Source organism: Hermetia illucens, chromosome 1 (assembly GCF_905115235.1).
Source record: "Hermetia illucens chromosome 1, iHerIll2.2.curated.20191125, whole genome shotgun sequence".
NCBI lineage: Eukaryota > Metazoa > Arthropoda > Insecta > Diptera > Stratiomyidae > Hermetia > Hermetia illucens.
The window spans coordinates 162,387,729-162,405,256 of NC_051849.1; the positions used below are offsets into that span (position 1 = coordinate 162,387,729).

The 17,528-nt window shown below is 40.5% G+C and overlaps 1 protein-coding gene across 2 annotated transcripts in view; it reads left to right on the top strand.

Annotated features, from left to right (window-relative positions):
• The first annotated feature begins 8,228 nt into the window (after positions 1–8,228).
• The window catches only part of LOC119656135 (cyclin-dependent kinase 5 activator 1), a 140,584-nt gene continuing 131,284 nt past the window's right edge, over positions 8,229–17,528 (top strand). For both annotated transcript variants that reach the window (XR_005250005.1, XM_038062469.1), the window contains exon 1: positions 8,229–9,920. Coding sequence is in view for 1 of the 2 variants with exons in the window: in XM_038062469.1 (XP_037918397.1) it covers positions 9,099–9,920 (822 nt within the window). In the remaining variant the exon portion in view is untranslated. The remainder of the gene's footprint in view (positions 9,921–17,528) is intronic.

Sequence of the window (17,528 nt, forward strand, 5' to 3'; positions counted from 1 at the left end):
TGGCTTTCTGGGAATCTTCCCAATGTCCAGGAAGGGACAAGGAGGCACCAAAAGCTGCGAAAAAGTAGCAAATAAAAGACCTGGATTGAATGGCACCCGCAAGAAAGCTCTTATTGCTACATTTAAAATAGCCCCAAATATAGATTTATAAATTTATTTATAGATATTTACCCTAGAACGTTTTCCATGCAGGGGAAGAAGCAGAGTCGAGTACTCATACCTAAGTAAAACAAACCTTTGGGTGAACTTGAAAATTAGTTGGGATTTCGAAAGAAGAGATCTACGGCTTTAGTCAACCCGGGGGCTAATTTATCTAAAGACGCACTAGAAGATCCTGCCAAATTAGGCGCACCGAAGAATCCGTTGCGTATCATTGACTTCTTAATCGATAGGTTTGTATGCCGCTATTTAGATATGCCGAAATCATATCGAACAACATGTGGCATTCCACTCTTATGGATAATGATATATAGCGGAGCATTGATATTAGATTTTCATACTGACGTGGCTACCATTGATTTCGCGGACTACATTAGACTCAGAAAGGTCAAGATTTACGCAGTTGAAACAGTTTGTTATATTAAGTTCTGGTTTGTAAACTGTTAATCACCCGTAAGATTAAAGTTGGAACATAACTCATCCATTCGCTATCTGTGCTTAAGTACTGTAGCATAATGTCCCACCAGAAACTGAGCTCCACGTGGAATGTGTAGCATCTAAAGCTTCATCCACGTATAGCTTTGTCTGTTAGTTACGTCTAAATAATCAACATTTGACCGGCGGCTGTAACGTAAATGGGGTGGAATTTTTTGTCAGTTTTGGCTTTCCTAGCGGTCGTGAATCGGCCAACCGGCCAGGTATGTTTGTTTAGGCTATGAGTGAGTATTTTATGGACATCCTTATCGCTAGTGAACATTTTTGAAAAATGCTCACACACAAAAATATCTGAAATTCTTGTCTCATACCGTCTAAGTGCACTGCGAACATACTGTCTTACCGAATAGTATCCAATAGCAGGGATGATTCTAGTCTTTATGATCGATGATGCCGGAGAATCGTCTGTCCGTTCGCGGCTGTGAAGCCATCGTTAAGTGGCAGAAGATATGGTAGATGGGATATTCCAAAATGGATTAAGCCATGCTACATGGAAGTAGATTTCGATTTAATGCAGCTTGTAAGTCGACACGGATGTCATTGAGTACACCTTTACCGAGTGAAGCTAACTATTCATATTGGCAAAAATGCCCCAACAATGTAGAGGACCCAGAACATGTTTCATTTCAATGTCCAAGGTACTCAATTGAAAAGGCCGAATTGAAAGCTGCAACTGAGGAGCATTTAGAAGCCGAAGTCGAGGCCAAGGCCCGAAGGTCTCCGTTCGCTTGAACGTAACCACAACCCCAAGAAACTCCGATTTGTAGGCCAACCGTTATAACCGAGCCTAACGCACATGAGAGAGGAATTCTCGCGAGACATGTGAATTCAGGGGCTATCCCTGTTCTCATGATGACCTATTGCCACTTTAGATGAGTCCCCGTGCAGACTTGGGTCTGACCGCCCTAATTTGGCTTTTGGAGCACTCGTCTACTGCATCATCGCCAGCAAACCATAGCGAGTACAGCGTATCTCGGTGCCATTACATGGAGGTTTTCCTCGACTACTTGGTTTTGGTGCGAACGTCAAGGTTGCTGTGCCGTCTTCCTTGCCGCCGCCTCAGAGCCGCAGACTGATAGACAGAAAAGCAGGGGAAAGTGGCTAATGTACTCCGACCCGAGATGCATTTAAGGTCGTCCCGTAATTAATCAAGGATAACGACTCACCGCCCACCATCAACCTCGATTTTTTGCCACCCTTTCCCAGAAGCTCCAAGACAGGCAAACTCACCTACTGATCAGGTAAATCCCGATGAAGTTTATGACATAACCCCGGGGGAAGTTCTCGTGATCTCGAAGGAGATTAGTGAAAGAAAGCCCTAGGGTTAGACGGTATCCCGAATAAAGCTTAGTCAAGCAGACAATACCAAATTTGTTCGTTGTAATATTTGCCGTATGCTTCAAAGAAAAGGTTTTTCCCGAAAAGCGGAAGTAGCAGAATCTATTAGTCCAGAGCGAAATAGACCTATATGTCTATGAAGCAGCATTAGTAAACTATTCGAACAATAGGATTTTGTGCAGTTTATATGCAGATCGTAGAAAAGATAAATGGTCTCTCAAACAGACAGTTTGAATTTCGAAAGGATCTACTGTTAATGCAATTAGTACGGTAGCGAAGATGGCGAAGACAGTAATGGCCTCCACTGCTGTGAATCCTACGGTTATTTACAATAATGTGAGGAATGCTTTAATCCTGCGAGGTCGAGAAAAATAAATGAAGCTTTAAGCAAGTTGGGTGCGCCCAAATATTTGGTGCCTATCATTATACAATTCTTCTTGGAGAGGCCGTTGTGCTATGGACGGACATAAAATGTATCGCGCAATCTGCAAGGTTTCATAATAATCGTTCCTTGATCATATTTTGTGGATAATAATGTATAACGATGATGCAATGATGTTGCATCTCGCTAGAAGAGTGACCGTCATTGGCTTTGCAGATGAGATCGAAGTAACTATCTATTAGGGGATGTGAGTTTCTTATAATCAAGCCAGTTTGGAAGATCCTGGCTTGAGAGCGCTAGTCTTGTGATAACAGACATAAAACTTAGGTAGTCCTAATCACAAAACCAAGAAAGAAAACATCCATAAAGATCAGGATTAGCGAACAAACCATGATTTCGTAATAAACACTCAAATACCTAGGAGTTGTGATTGACCAAAAATTAGTCGCCTATTCATGCGCCAATGGTACCAATTTTATGCGCGTAGGTAGCGACTTTCCTTTTCATTTCCAGCAATGCTCAGGCAACCGAGCCCTCTGAGGTGCACTAGTGACTTCCTGCTGTTAGCAAAATCCAGCCTCAGTCACCAGATGATGTATCCTTACATCAAAATAGGCTTTATTATGGACCCGGTAATCCAATTGCGATGAAAATTCTCAGGTCTTACCAATCGTAGTTCTGCAGAACCAAAGCAATCTGTAGAATTTCTGATATTACGTGTGATAATTTACAGTCAAGGTGCACTTACCATGGCTAGATTGCTGAACGTGTTTGAACACCTTGAACCTTTACAAACAATAGTAGGGGATGACCAGGATTTGTCATAAAAGAGATAGGACATACTCTTTTAGACAACTAAGGCATCTTGCCGCGGTAGATTTCTGTCCGACCACACCTTTATATATTATGACTCCTGTTCATTCCTTTGTGTAGTGTTGGTATTCACACAGTTCCTTCTGCGTATCAATTTTCTTCCTAGCTAAATATCAGTGAGAATGTGCTTCAATTTCATTATCATCGTAATGAATGCACAATGCCAAACACAAGCATGCATGACGTATTGGGTTCTAAATTCGGAGTAAGGAGATCACGACGCTGATGCTTAACAGCTCAACCAGGGCTCCGTAAAAAATGTGGATTTTCCGAAATGAATCAGAAATCTATGCGAACGAGTAATAGTTAAAGCCACTTTTGATATCCATGAATACGCCTAAAATGCATTTCCTTCGCCTTCTAGTGCTTTGTGAAGGGCATTTTCCATGCATTTGCCATTTTTGTACGCTTCCTGTCTGTAATGAAATGGCTACTAGGGAATATACGTATTCCCTATAAACCGATATACCAGCCCTGCTAATTCTTTTAGTAGAAAGGAAGCTAGACTAATCGTCACTATAAAATTGTGTCTGCATATGTTAATGGATTCCCAGGTTTGGAAATAAATATAATCTCCATGTCACATGCTAAGTGTGAAATTGTTTGTACTTCGGAAGTTTCGAACCATCTATCTACTCCCCCAACTTTCAACTTCATGGCCTCTTGGCTTGTCAAGTATCGTTGTTTTCTAAATTCGCGATGGCACCCAATTTCGGATTTGAGGAGGATGGTTTTGTCTGGATTCAGTGTCTAGGGATTACGTTTTTAGAGCTTGGCTAACACCGACAACCTAGACTTGGTGCTCTAGAGAACACTATTTTGTGCAGGGTACTTGAATAGCTTATGTCTTCTCTAGACTCCAAAAAGAAACGGATCCTGGAAATGGCGGTGAGTTCCGGCGTTCAGATTGCGCTCTCTACGTAACATTTTCGTCGGAATTGCTGGTGTGTTCGATGCTATTTCTCGATGTATACTAGCGCTGGAAGAGACAATCTTCTCTACGTAAGATATGAAGGTGCCCGAACCGAACGGTATCCCGACAGAGGAAGGCAAAGTGCTGTTCCCTTATCGGCAAGATCTATTGCCGACACACTCAACGCTTGCCTAAAGAGAACATTTTTCTTTGTCATTGGAAGGACGCGAGGCTCACGCTGATCAGCAAAGAGGCCCTGACCTGCCGTCTGCATACTGATCAGTCTGTATGCTTGCGAGGAGGTACTTAAAAAGCTAATCTGGAAAATAATGGTCGATTTTAGAACAGGGAGATCCACGGTAGATGCTGTCATGGAGGTCGTGAATGCAGTTCACCGAGCTGAGGTGTACAGTCGTCGGCATCGATGGATGGATATTAGAAATGTCTTCAATCCGATAAAAAGGGCAGATATTCTAGGCACACTTGAAAATTGTTTCCACCTACCTACCTCTGGCGGATATTGAGTGATAATCCATGAGACCCTAGAGTGCCAGAAAAAGGTGTAAATCACGTCAGGGGTAATATATTCTAGGGGTGCTTCTCTGGAGCGCTAGCTATGATAATCTACTGAGCTTTAAAGAATACTCGCCACTGCCCGATTATGCAGATGATGTCGTGGCATTTGTTGCCCACTCATTCATTTTTCTTCATTGAAAGACATTTTTCAGCGACTGTCAAAGAATTTTTTTCAAAATTGTGGTTGACTCTTTCCAGAGCGTTGACAATTGCTGGCCTTCGCCAACAAAATTACTCGCTCCGTCACAGCAGCTTGTGAGGACGACAACGTATACTGAACGAGTGGCAATTGCGTTGAAAAAACGAGTGAAGAGTCTGATAGACTTGTGCGAGAATGTAGGTCCGCGGTTGAACCGAAAATAGGTTTAGATTTACTATTTTTTTCAAACATTTTCTAATGGAGGGCACGACGCTTCTCAAATCCAGACAGGAATTATATGCAGGGGAGAACCTCTCCGCATAACCTTGTCAGAGAGATGTTGAGGAGCGCTGACAGATGATGCCGCTTTGCACATTATGTTCAGGTTCGTTCAGAGTATAAGATTCCGTTCCATATTAAGTAGCATCAAAATTGTATCACTAACGGAAACTTCCGATACAGTGGAGAAGGATGCTTTCTACTAGCAACTACATACAGCTCAGAGGAGACTTCCTTCCTGATTGGAAAACATGATCTTCGCGACCGTAACGATAATGCCCCCGCAATTATCGTTTGTGGATTTCTGCAACTTCCACCGCTTCGTCGTTGGTGACATATTGTTCGAGTACAGAGCCTGCCACAAAGTCTACAGGGTTTACAATGGCCGACACCGTACGAATAGTCAGATTGACCATTTTGCGATCAATCGCTGATTTAAGAGTTTTCTTCAGAATGTGCGTAAGAAAAGCGACGCCCACATTCGATAGTTGCTTACGTTCGCCTGCGTGTTGTGTATGCCATTTCTCACAGAGTTTAAGAAATGCCTTCCCCCTCTCCCAAGTTCAACAATGACCGCGTATATGATCCAGCTGTTGCTGGATTGAGAGAGCCATTTTTCTGATCGGACGACAGATACTCTGAGTAACCCGCCTGAGAATATTGAATATCGTCATCAAAAATGCTTTTTCTCGAGTGCCACGCAGGGCGTTGGTCACTTTTGAAAGCAGGTGTTACAAAATCTGGCTGACTGCGGAATCGTGTAAGCGGATCGATGAACGGAAGGGATCAAAGGCTTTATTGACCGCTGTGGGCGATGGAGAGCGTGGCGCGCTCGATCCCCGACACCGTGTTTGACCCAAGAAATTCAACGTAGTATACGCACTGGTTAGGAAACCGGAAGCTGCTGCAGTTTGTAATGATTTTATAATAGAAGAGTATTTCGCATCACGAAACGGTTTGCATCTGGTGGAAAATCTTTCGTTGGTCCAGTGACGGACGTTGACGGTCGACTCCTCATCCATGACGACGAACAGTTGAAGAGCAGCGGAACAAGCGGATACGGACTGTCCCTTCAAGCAAAAGTGAAATCATCTTGGTCGTCACTGGATTCAAACGGAGTGAAGTCGCCGGGCTTGACGGTCTCCTCGCAGCATTATTCACCACTGCTACTGCAGTTTCTACAGATCTACTACTTTCACTTGTACGGAAATTCTGAGAATCCCAGACCTTTCCCAGAAAGTGGTAGAAGAAGATAATTGTTAAGATTCCAAAGAAGCGCACCCCTCTAGAGTGTGATAATTGGAGGGATATCTGCTTGCTACCCGCCCTTGCAACTAAACTAATCCTGGATCGCATCAAGGAATATCTCGAAAGCTTAACTGACAGAGAGCAGGTTGGTTTCCGCTTCGGATCCTCCTACATTTACCACATCAATGCCCTGCAGATTTTTTTCGAGCAATGCGCGAAGTTTCGATTTTCGCTTCACTTGCTGTTCTTCGATTTCTAGAAAACTTTCAACAGTGTGAACAGGGAGCACATATCAAGTGCTCTACGCAGAAGGGGCATTTTGGAGAAACTAATAGCTATTATCAGAGCAACATATGATGGCACAAAATGTGTGCTGCATCAACAACTCGACTACGGACATCTCGGGAAATAGTATACAAATGTTGCATATCTACATATCCTGTTAGCTGGTGGTAAAGGGAGGAGACCTTCGCTTGGCCAGGTAGGTATGCCACATTTTAATTGCGTTTGTGGCTTCGATTAGGATGAGTATTTACTTCGGTACCCAATAGCAATTAGTAAACTATAAGCTTATGAATACAAGAATAAATTTTCGACTTTTATAATATTTCTTGCTAACCGGAACTACCCTGAGTTTTTAATTGGTTCGCACCTAAAATAAAAATCTTTGAATTTTAGTTAAATTCGTCCTTGCTTCAATGATTTGCCTTCGTATACGTATACGGTAAGAAACTGTGTACTAGTTTTAAACCTTTTATTTGAGTGAACTATTTTTTCAATCACCCTTCTTTTACCGACGTTAGAATGTGCAAACATAGTGTTGACCACAGAGCAACAAGTAAAGCAAGTGACTTATCGGAGGAATCCTATAATTACCAACAAACTAGTAATTACCTCCATTCCACTTACTACTATCTAGATGCCTCCTTGCTTATAAATTGCATTAACTCCGAATAAAATTGATCTTACCCCATAAGTAAACAATTATCCAGCTCTTGGAAAAAAAGTTCTTCCTGAGTATTTCCTGATTGTGCGTATGCTTGTGGTTAAGACTTCAGATATTTAAGTATGCCAATAACATGACTCTTTGGAAATTATTAAAAATTCTTGTGATTCAACCCACTTATTCAAACATTTGTGAATTGAGTTCTTTGATTCTGTTGGTACAAAAATTATGTCAACATACTTTGTATTCTATCTTCTCTGGATACGCCTGGATGCCTTTCTGGGGATACACATATTCTCATAAAATGAAGGTTAAATTTCTAAAGGCATGCATTCTTTGAACCTCAAATTCATACGCAAAAATAATAGCAACCCATTTGGCGGCAACTTCAAACATCTGAAGGAATTCCTGTATTTATCAGCCAGTGTCACCCTCGTGTTCGTTCAATGCATCAGATTCCCCTTCATTCTGCTCAACACTCACAACTCAGGTTTGATGGGGTTGTAGCAGGTCTCATAATTATGTTCCATAACGACACCGGGGTTGACTTCTGTTATATTCAGAGATTGTTCGTCAGTCAGAAGGGTGAACGGTTTTCTCTTTTGTCCCGGGATGGGGTGGCACTAATAGTGGGTTGCAGCACGACAAGGACATGCGCGCTTTTAAACTTTACACTTTCCAAGACATCATTCAAAGAAGACTTTTGGTCTTCATCGACTTTTCCATGAAATTCCTTCTGAATGAAGATTTTCAATGTATAGGTCGTCACCTACCATGTTTTCTAGGTAGACGGAGGGCATACACATGCATACATTCTAGAGCTAATATTGTCAGATTCTGCGCATTCTGTTCAATCGATCTCCTGATGGCATCAGGGATTTCTAAGATTGTTTCGAACCCGTGGCTGTTCTCAACGGAATAGTACGAAACGGTATTTTTTTCGCGAAAAAATATTGGTTAAAAACTTTCGTATTTTCCATTTTCGATAGAGAAAAAAGGATACTTTCTACTGTCTTTTGATTTTAAAGAGCAATTTTCCGAAATTCGCTGGTGACTATTTAAAAGCGTTGCGTTTCTTGTGTATCTAGTCGGAAGTCGGTTCGGAACTCTGTCCCAGGAAAAATTCCTTCAAAGGCACAGAGCAGAGGAAGAGTGGAAATATTCAATGGCTGGGCTTTGTTAGAGAAATTGTCATCCGGAATGGACTGGAGCCCATTATAATGGCTAACTTTTTAGAGCTTTGATAATTATATACTCAATTTTGATATTTTTTGTTCGCTTCGTCTCGCAAATGGGTTTGTTCTGCTGCTAGTGAAATTGGGGTTGTTTTATATATGTCGCGTTGTGCTCGTTTGTACTCGTACGTCTAATTTTGCAGGGTGTCCAGGTCACTTTCATGGTGTGTCCATTATTTTTCCGGTACGCGTGTGATATTGTCTGGCATATGAAAACCGATCTTATTTCGTTCCTTACTTAATGCGGAAAGCAGAAAGCAGTTGAAAAAGTCAAATTAAGTATCAGAAGAAGTGCATGCATATGTGAATTGTTTCTATAATTGGCCTCTATTGTGTGGCGTAAAATAGTACTAGCAGTGCTGGATCACTTGTTATACTCTATGGCAAGTAGATAAAACAGGGAAAACTGGATAGTGAGGTGGAAAACTAGCAGCGCTAATTTCACGGCTTGGAGATAATCGAGACGCAAAATTCATAGAAGGGCAGACAACTATCGAGCGAGTGGCAAAACAACAATGGGTACCGTTTTGAGCTTTAGTCCGCGGGAACGACGTCCTGTCTATTCAACGCATCATCACAGCCATCATCATCATCATCACCATCACCACAACGGCATCGGAAGTGGCGGAGGCAGTGGTGGTACAGGGAGTCTGAGTTCATCAAACTCAGCAGACTTCCCTTTGAACAATTTCTCCTACGAACAATTGAACAATGCCAAAAATCGAGAAAATACGAAACCCATTTGTCAACAGTTGCCTAACAACAATAACGGTAATATGGTGCTTCTGGGACAAACACACAACAATCATGCAAATACAATTAATAATAATAATAATAACGGTAACTCTACATCGGATCGTAGTAGCGATAGTGCGCGAATTCTCTCAGAAAAAAATGCACTAGAAAAGAATCTCAAGAAACATTCCCTCTTCATTAACGCCCTGTCCTGGAAGAGATTAGCAGCATCTCATGGCAAGAAGAAAATGGATAATAACAAGAACAAAGCGGCTAATCTTCCCACAGCGAACTATCGGGCACCTTTGGTTGATGCAACTCACCCCCTGGTCGTAGACAAAAACAAGAACATTCAACAACAAGCACAGCAATTACAGCAGCAGCAAGCACAACAACAAACACAAGTATACTATACGCCAGGGGCCCCGAAGAGCGCTTTGCTAGCTTTGGATCTGGTGAGGGCTAATAACACTAATCCAACCCAGCAGCCGGATAAACTTGCAGCAAAATTACCATTGTCCTTACCATTGCCGTTGCCATTACAGACTTCAATTTCACAACCTCAGCAACACAGCCATGGACCCAGAAAGACTGTCATTCAGGTAAGTGTGGTGGATTACTTTGATTTGGCTTCGATTATACATATAGTATGTGGAAAATGCCTCCATACTTTGCAAAACCAGCAGATAATTTTGTCAGCTTTGAACCTTTGAACCCTGGCAGTATAGCAAATACATAGATTAAGACAGATTCTAGACTTATTGAATGAAAATATAAAACCAATTCACCCACTTTTATGGACCACACTTTCCTTCTGTTGTCTCCTGAATTAGACTTAAAAGTTACTACTATATAGATGTGGTACTGAACTTCGGAAACAAGAGGATGTTTATGATTCCACATATACTGATGGAAACATTCTTAATACCTCCCCAACGCTTCCAGTTGCCCCGATTCATCGACTGTGTCTTCCAATATCTACCTTTATCAATAGAAACACCCCAGTGATTTCCCTACCTTTTTAGGTATACCATTTGCGTTAAATCGTTGTACATGGCCTGCCCTTTGCAGTTTCCGCAGTTGTATAATTGTAGAGGTTTCCAACTCGTTGAATAGTTCATATATTCCGTCATTATATCTTGACGTTTAAGATATAACGATGTGCTGTCTCCTTGGTACTTTCCGCTTTGTTTTCCTGCATATGCTACTGATCTTCAGGATAGTCGGAACTGGTAAAAAGATGAAGAAGCAACTGTATCCTTGTCCTTACTTCGACGAATTTGTTGCCATCATTTACCAATTTTGCGCCTAAGGATACAGATGCCTCCATTTCTTTCTGGACTATATATGTTATGTGTCACACTTTGCCTATTCAGGGCCTTTCCCTTATTTGTGTTTTTTCGCTTTGATATCGTTGATTTATAGCCCAATCTGCTTTGCTTCCTGGCTGAGACTTGGCAAGTCCTCTTTAGCAGATACGATCAGGTCTGACAAAAGATCTTTGTTGTCAGAGTAAACTTTTTTCGAAGCAAACACCAAAATACCATTTAGTATCTTCCGTATTACGTACTCGTGAGCAATGATAAGCAACAGCAGTAGAGCTAGCCTAGCCCCGACCTTTCTGCCTAAAGCTATAACCAACTGGTTATTTATTCTGACTTGTGATCTTATTGACAACATTGTCATTTTTGTAGGTGGATCGGTTTATCCTGGATGCCAATGACTGCCACTATTTGAGTTGAATTTATGTAGGCTCTCATTTTCCTTTTTCCAACTGAAATTTCTTTTCCAGGCCGCCGAGAAAACTCTGAACCCCTTCTATCCTCCTCTCGGCAGGATTGGCCATCGCACATACTGTTCACTAGCACATTGTTTCGTAAGCAGACGATGTTTGCAAAGCACTTAGTCGGTATGGAACTCCGATTTTTTCCAATATGGGGTTTCCTGTAAAAACAAGGTCCAAACAAGAACGGTATAAATTAAAACCGAGCTAACAACTTTCGAGATAAGAAGTCGAAGGCTTTACTTTTAGCCAGCTACAATTAACAACATTCTCCTAAGCAATGGACTCACCCCACATGCCTTTGTTGATACTCTCAAAATGTAACTTCAAGTTTAATTTCTGCCAATCATCCCCCTAGGTATTTAGGCATTGGTTGCGAATGTATGGTTTCCACTCCAATCTTAACTTTGAGAAGATTTCCGTTCTTTCTTGCGTGACTAGTTCAATTTCACTTTTACTCTCTACGAGCGTGATACCATCGTATTCAAGCCAGGATATCCTTAATATGTTGTGCAATGATAGTTACTCTTATGTCGACTGCAAAGCCAGTGACGATCACCTCTTTAAAGAGCTGCATCTACAAAATACCGTTATATATTATTATCCACACATTTCCAAAGGCAAAAACTTCAATTATTTTGCTTCATCACCCAAAAGTAGAGGCATTCCTCACATCGAGAGCCATCATTGCACAATATTTATTGGCCTCCACCGCTGTCTCCTTAATTTTCGCTACCGCACTGACTTTTTTAATATTAGATCTCGCTTTCAAAATCCAAAATGGCTATATTTACGGCGATCGGTATGAGTCTATAGTAAATAATCCGTTCTAGTAATCTGCCGATATATTTTATAAGGCCTATAGGACTATGGGAAAAGAGTCTCTCAAAGGCTTTTTGCATTCTAAATCTGCATCAAATCAGAGTTAGTGATTGACAGCATGACCGGTTTGCAACACCCCCTCCCTCAATGGGTAGGAAGCCGCTTCTTTGCATAATCTCCTGAAATGTACAATTTTACGTCTTGAGATGGTTACCAACAGTTCTTTTCTTGGCTTTTTAAGGTTTTGTGTAATTTGGTGGACAGGTGGGAACTATGAAATTCCACATATACAGCGAGTAGCATAAATTTAGGTGGAGTTTAGGAGGGGCTACCCATACATGCAAAGGGGGGATTCAAAAATTTTTTTCACCGGGTATAGTCGTGTAGGGTATCCAATGAAAAATCTTGATTAGTACTTTCCGCAACTGATATTAGCTTAGTGGTGAATTGCAAAGTGCGTGAGTGAGGAGTCAAAATCCACGCACTTAAAGCGAGACAGGACTCATTTTCGGAAACCACCCAACTTAAAAATCCGAAAAAAATCAGGGTGTTGCGCTTAGATGAAATCTACGCGAAATAGACTGAAAAACTCCCCTTAAGTTCATAGGACAGCCTCGTGCATACACATGCCAAGTTTCATAAAAATCCAACTATTAATGTCAAAGTTATAGCAATTCAAACTTAACAATTTCGAGCGAATTAACAGCATCCTAAGCCATAGAAATAAGATGCTGACGTCATAATTACCGAGAATAATTGACATTCGAGCCAAATATTAAAATTCCATTCAAGAAAAATCTAATTCTCCCCAGCGAATTAGACGCCACTGTCGCAGTTTCTCCATGATCGATGCAACCCCATATCGATCGCGGATATCCTCATTTCGGATGTGATCAAAACGTGTCACACTTCCATTTCTGCAAGGCGCCGTTCACTGTCTTTTATAGTTGGCCAATACTCAGAACCATAGAGAGTGACAGGACGAACGACATTGGGGTAAATTTTAGATTTGAGACGTTCGTTGATAGGCCGATCACAAGGAACACCAGTTGTGGAATGCCACTTCATCCAGGTTGCGTTAATGCGTGAAGCAAGGTCATTAAGCAGTTCTCCATTCGCAGATACCATTGACCCGAGATATTTAAATCGCTCAGTTTTGGACAGGTTACTGAAGCTGACAGCATTGGGTTTTACAAATATCTCGAGTTAATGCTGTCAGCCGTTATGCTCCTCACATAGGGAAACACAAAACCTTTTATACCGGAAGTGTCAAGCTTTTGGCATTCCAGAGTTCAACTGCCATGAAGTCAGGTCCTGTTGCTTCCGTGTTTTCGATGGATAGTTTTCGCAGGTCCATATTGCCGCTTGCCCGTGTTTATTTGGTCCTCAAACATTACTATGGAGTTCTGTGTATTGCTCATATATTATGGCAACAGCAATTCTATTTGCGAACAGTCTTTGAGAAAGTAGATCGTAAGCTGACTGAATATGGTTTATTTCAAGATAGGAGAAATTCCCTTCTTGAACGGCGGGCATTTGCTGCTACCTATCATAATGTCGATGTCACTGCCCTATACTTCTCTACACGACAGACTTTGGGATTCCCATGGCAGACTTTGGCAATGCAACCTGTTTCTTTCTGACACAACTTAGATGTGTTATACCTACTTAAATAGGTTCACGCGAAGTATCAAAATTCCAACTATGTGAAAAACTCCTTAGGTAATATCTGATCTCGAATTTGCGAACGCGAACATTGTCAAATGTAGTGAATTCCTCCTTTAGAGTTGCGAGGGTTATTGTGCGAGTCTGCCAGGCATTTAAGGCCTCGCAAATCTCCGTTTCTGTGACGATTTCATCCATCTCCTTTCATTCAACCACCATTGAGTCCTGGTTCATCTTTACCGATGCTAGTTCATCTAGGTGTTATTGGATCATCTTATAGAGATCATGGGACTTACTTTGGACGGGTCTGAGCTCACGTAATAAATCGCCTTTGCGAACATAGGCTCATTTTAAAGGTCATAGTCAGTTCGAAGAAAATTGAAAAAAAATCCATTAATAATAAATTTTATGTTATTTCCGAAAATGTTATCTGGGATAAAATGTTTGAGGGAATGGGAAATTGTAATTTTTTGGGAAGGTCAAACTTTCTGAGGCTCTTCGCGAAAAAAACTTAAAGGTTAAAGATAGAATGCCCGTTCCATGGATCAATTTTCTTCGAACAAGTGGTACTATCCACCATTAAAATTTGTACTTATGATGGTATGACGGGCACCCTGTATATTCGCATTCTGCAGTTTCATGCTGCGTTTAATTAATGTACGTGCATTGTTGCTTAGAATCAAATATCAATGTCTTTAGTGGGGTTTAATTGGAAATTGGAGATGATACCATGGGTGAAATTAGTTCTGAAATTTATTTAACTCTAAAGTAACATTCAGCGTTAAATGGGCAGACCCAGCAGTTGCATGTGTGGCCAGGGCAGTAGAGAGAAAACCCGGGTCGGGGGCAAAAATTACTGAAAGTAAAACTTTATTATAATCATTTTATCGTCTGTCTATCACACGCACTTTTCTCATAAATGGTTATACCTATTGACACGAAATTCTGTAGAAAGTTTGGTACTGAGCACCCCACTAATGCGATGGATTACATTGCCCACCGTTGAACCCCATATACCTAAAAGAGGATGTTTCCACTCCTCTCTCGTCATACGTGTCTGGGGGATTGGCAAGGTGAAAAACCTTATTTGAAGTAAGCGCAGGTATATGTAGCTTTCCGCTTCAACCATGTGAAAAAGCTGAAAACAGATTTCGCTCTATTACCACTTAAAAAACTTTATTTTCCAGTTAGGAACTTTTTTCCACTTAAAGGACCAGCATTCAAAAGGGCCAAAAATAGGACAAAAAACTGTCATTCACCAGTGTCTAGCAATACAAGTAAAGAGCATGCCCCCAACCAACCAAACCAACCCCAACCGTCCCCAATTTCCCTCTGAGATCAACAAGAGATTCAACTACAAATCACTAAACCTGAAGGAGACCTTCACGAAATTCATTAGCCAGAGGACTACCTAAAGCATGTGGTTCCTATGCTATCAATGCCAGTCAATATCTTAGAGGATTGATGAGGGTGGAATTTAATGTGAATGGCGAGTTACATAGCAAAAAAAAATAAAGGAAAACATCTTTTGGATTCAAATTGAAATACTTTCATAAATGGACTCTTGGGACTTTACACAGATACCTCACATCCACACCTGATTATCTCACTCGGATACATCAAGAAGAATAAACCAATAACCAATATTTGCTTTCACAAGGATACTTCGCACGGTGACGCATTATTGGTAAATCAAAGTAAAATAAAGTAACGGTGGCATCCAGTAGAGTTGTATAAATTGAAACGTCTGATATGGTTGTTTGAAGTTTGCAAGCTTGGGTAACCCTTTGATCAATATTATTATTTCCTTTGATGTAATTTTATGAATTTTTTATGTAAAAACGTTATAATGAGTGCAAGACGGTCGCAATTGTACATGGTGCTACTCACTTTAAAAAAATGTTGACAGTATGATGGTGAGCGCAGTAAATATTAAATTTGTTAATAATAGTTGAGTTTCCACCGAACTCTCTATTTTGTCGGCTATATTGACACACTTTTTTTAAACTGTACTTTTTCTGTCAATTTTGCGAGAAATAGTATCGTATATTAAGCTTTTTTGGCACTGTCTCTCTTTGAAATAAATATGAACTTTTGTAATCATTTGATAGCCCACATGCCTTTTTTTCGAAAAAAATCCACCCCCTTGAACTCAACATAAAATGATGCCATTTACTACCTGGCTTAGAGTCCACAATTTGAAGCTTTTTTTTTGAATTTCGTGTCATTAAGTGTCACCGTTTTCAAATAAATTGCATGTGCCAGGCAAGCATACAGACAACAGACAATAAAGGAAAATGAAGCAATTTTGAACCTACCACCAATCACTTTTTTCGCCTGCACGGAACCTACATATACTTTCATACTCGCACTTCATAAATCAATACATTTATCTCATCAAAGAAGATTTAGATCTTTTCGCAAATGACAATGGCGCGGAATGACAGTTTGAACATTTTTACTCAGAGAAGAAAGTGGGACACCAATCTTAATTCAGAACAGTAATTTTCAATGTGAATATTGAATAAGCTGAGCAAATAGGCAGCTTTGGAAATATAGATGGATGCACATACGTATGTATCAATAGATCTTTTTCAATTATTCAGTTTCACACATTAAATTAAGTTTTCAAAATTCAGGACCAACAAGAAACTCTGAAGGGAACTATAGAGAACTTGAAGGTCATACATGCTTTCAACTTCCTCTGGGAATTAGTTATTAGTCCAGATAGATTCGATGAAATACTAAATTTTAGGAATGCAAAGAACTGGAGCTTAAATTCGTTAATCCTTCCATGGTATACAGATTCAAATAGTTGTCGATATCCAATCAAAGTTTTCCTGCTAAGGTTAATCCCCTCTCCGAAAATACTATTATATCTAGCATAAGGTTATACGACTTCACACAAAGTATCTTCTATTTTTAGGAAATGTTAGTTTGGCATCCACAAACAGCGTTTTCTACAATATCCTTTCAAATCTTCTCGAAGACAGGAATTATGCAAATAGATTGAATCTGAACCCAGTTTGTGCATTAGGGTCATGAATAGAATTTTCCAATGGTAGTTTTGAAAAGTTGTTTCTTCAATGGTTTTGTGGGTAAATGTGGAGAGAGAAAATTAGCTTGTGCGTGGGGACGAATTTCAATGTGTTGTCTATGTTTCAGTTCATCATTGCAGTTTTGTCGGCTTTAATTTAATGTCATGAAGTCGTAGCCCTGCAACAAATCAAAAAAGGTACATATTTGCTGGCCTACACGCCTCCCTATTTGGCTATCAATTTTAAAAACTGAAAACTGTTTTTCCAGGAACCTGCTGAAGTTATCTAATCAAAAATATTTTCTTAGGAAACTTGAACTTTGATTTCACTTCCTGAATTAGAATTAGAACGGAAAAACAAGTGAGTAAAACAGTGAGTAAAAGTGAAATTCATAAGGGCTCAAGAAAGGGGTAAAAGCAGTTCTATGTGTTCTGTTTTTCTACAAGAGCGTTACGTACAGTCTGTTGGATACAATGCAAAAAGAATCAACAAAAAGAAAAGAGAATAAAATAAAACTCTTGTTGAGGGGGGAAAACAAAAAAAATCTTTGTCGATAATTTCAGAGTTTGATACGGTCCCAGAGTAGCGGATCAAGGAGACGGGAAATTTTGTTAATGACGTACTGAAGAATTCGAAGGACCGTCTTCCCCCACATTTCTAAACCTGGCTGGCAGTTAAAAACAACATGCTCCGCATCATCATCATTACGGATGTCGGGGAGTCGTCACGCCCGAAACGATAAAGGTATTCACGATACCCTTCGTTAGTTAGGTCGTAACTAATCCCACCGTGCCTTTGTTGGATCCATTTGGAGACATCTGGAATAATCCTTGTGGAACCCCGCAGGTTGTTGTATACGTCTTAGATACATTGTCCAAATCGTAACACAATATCTTCTTCCG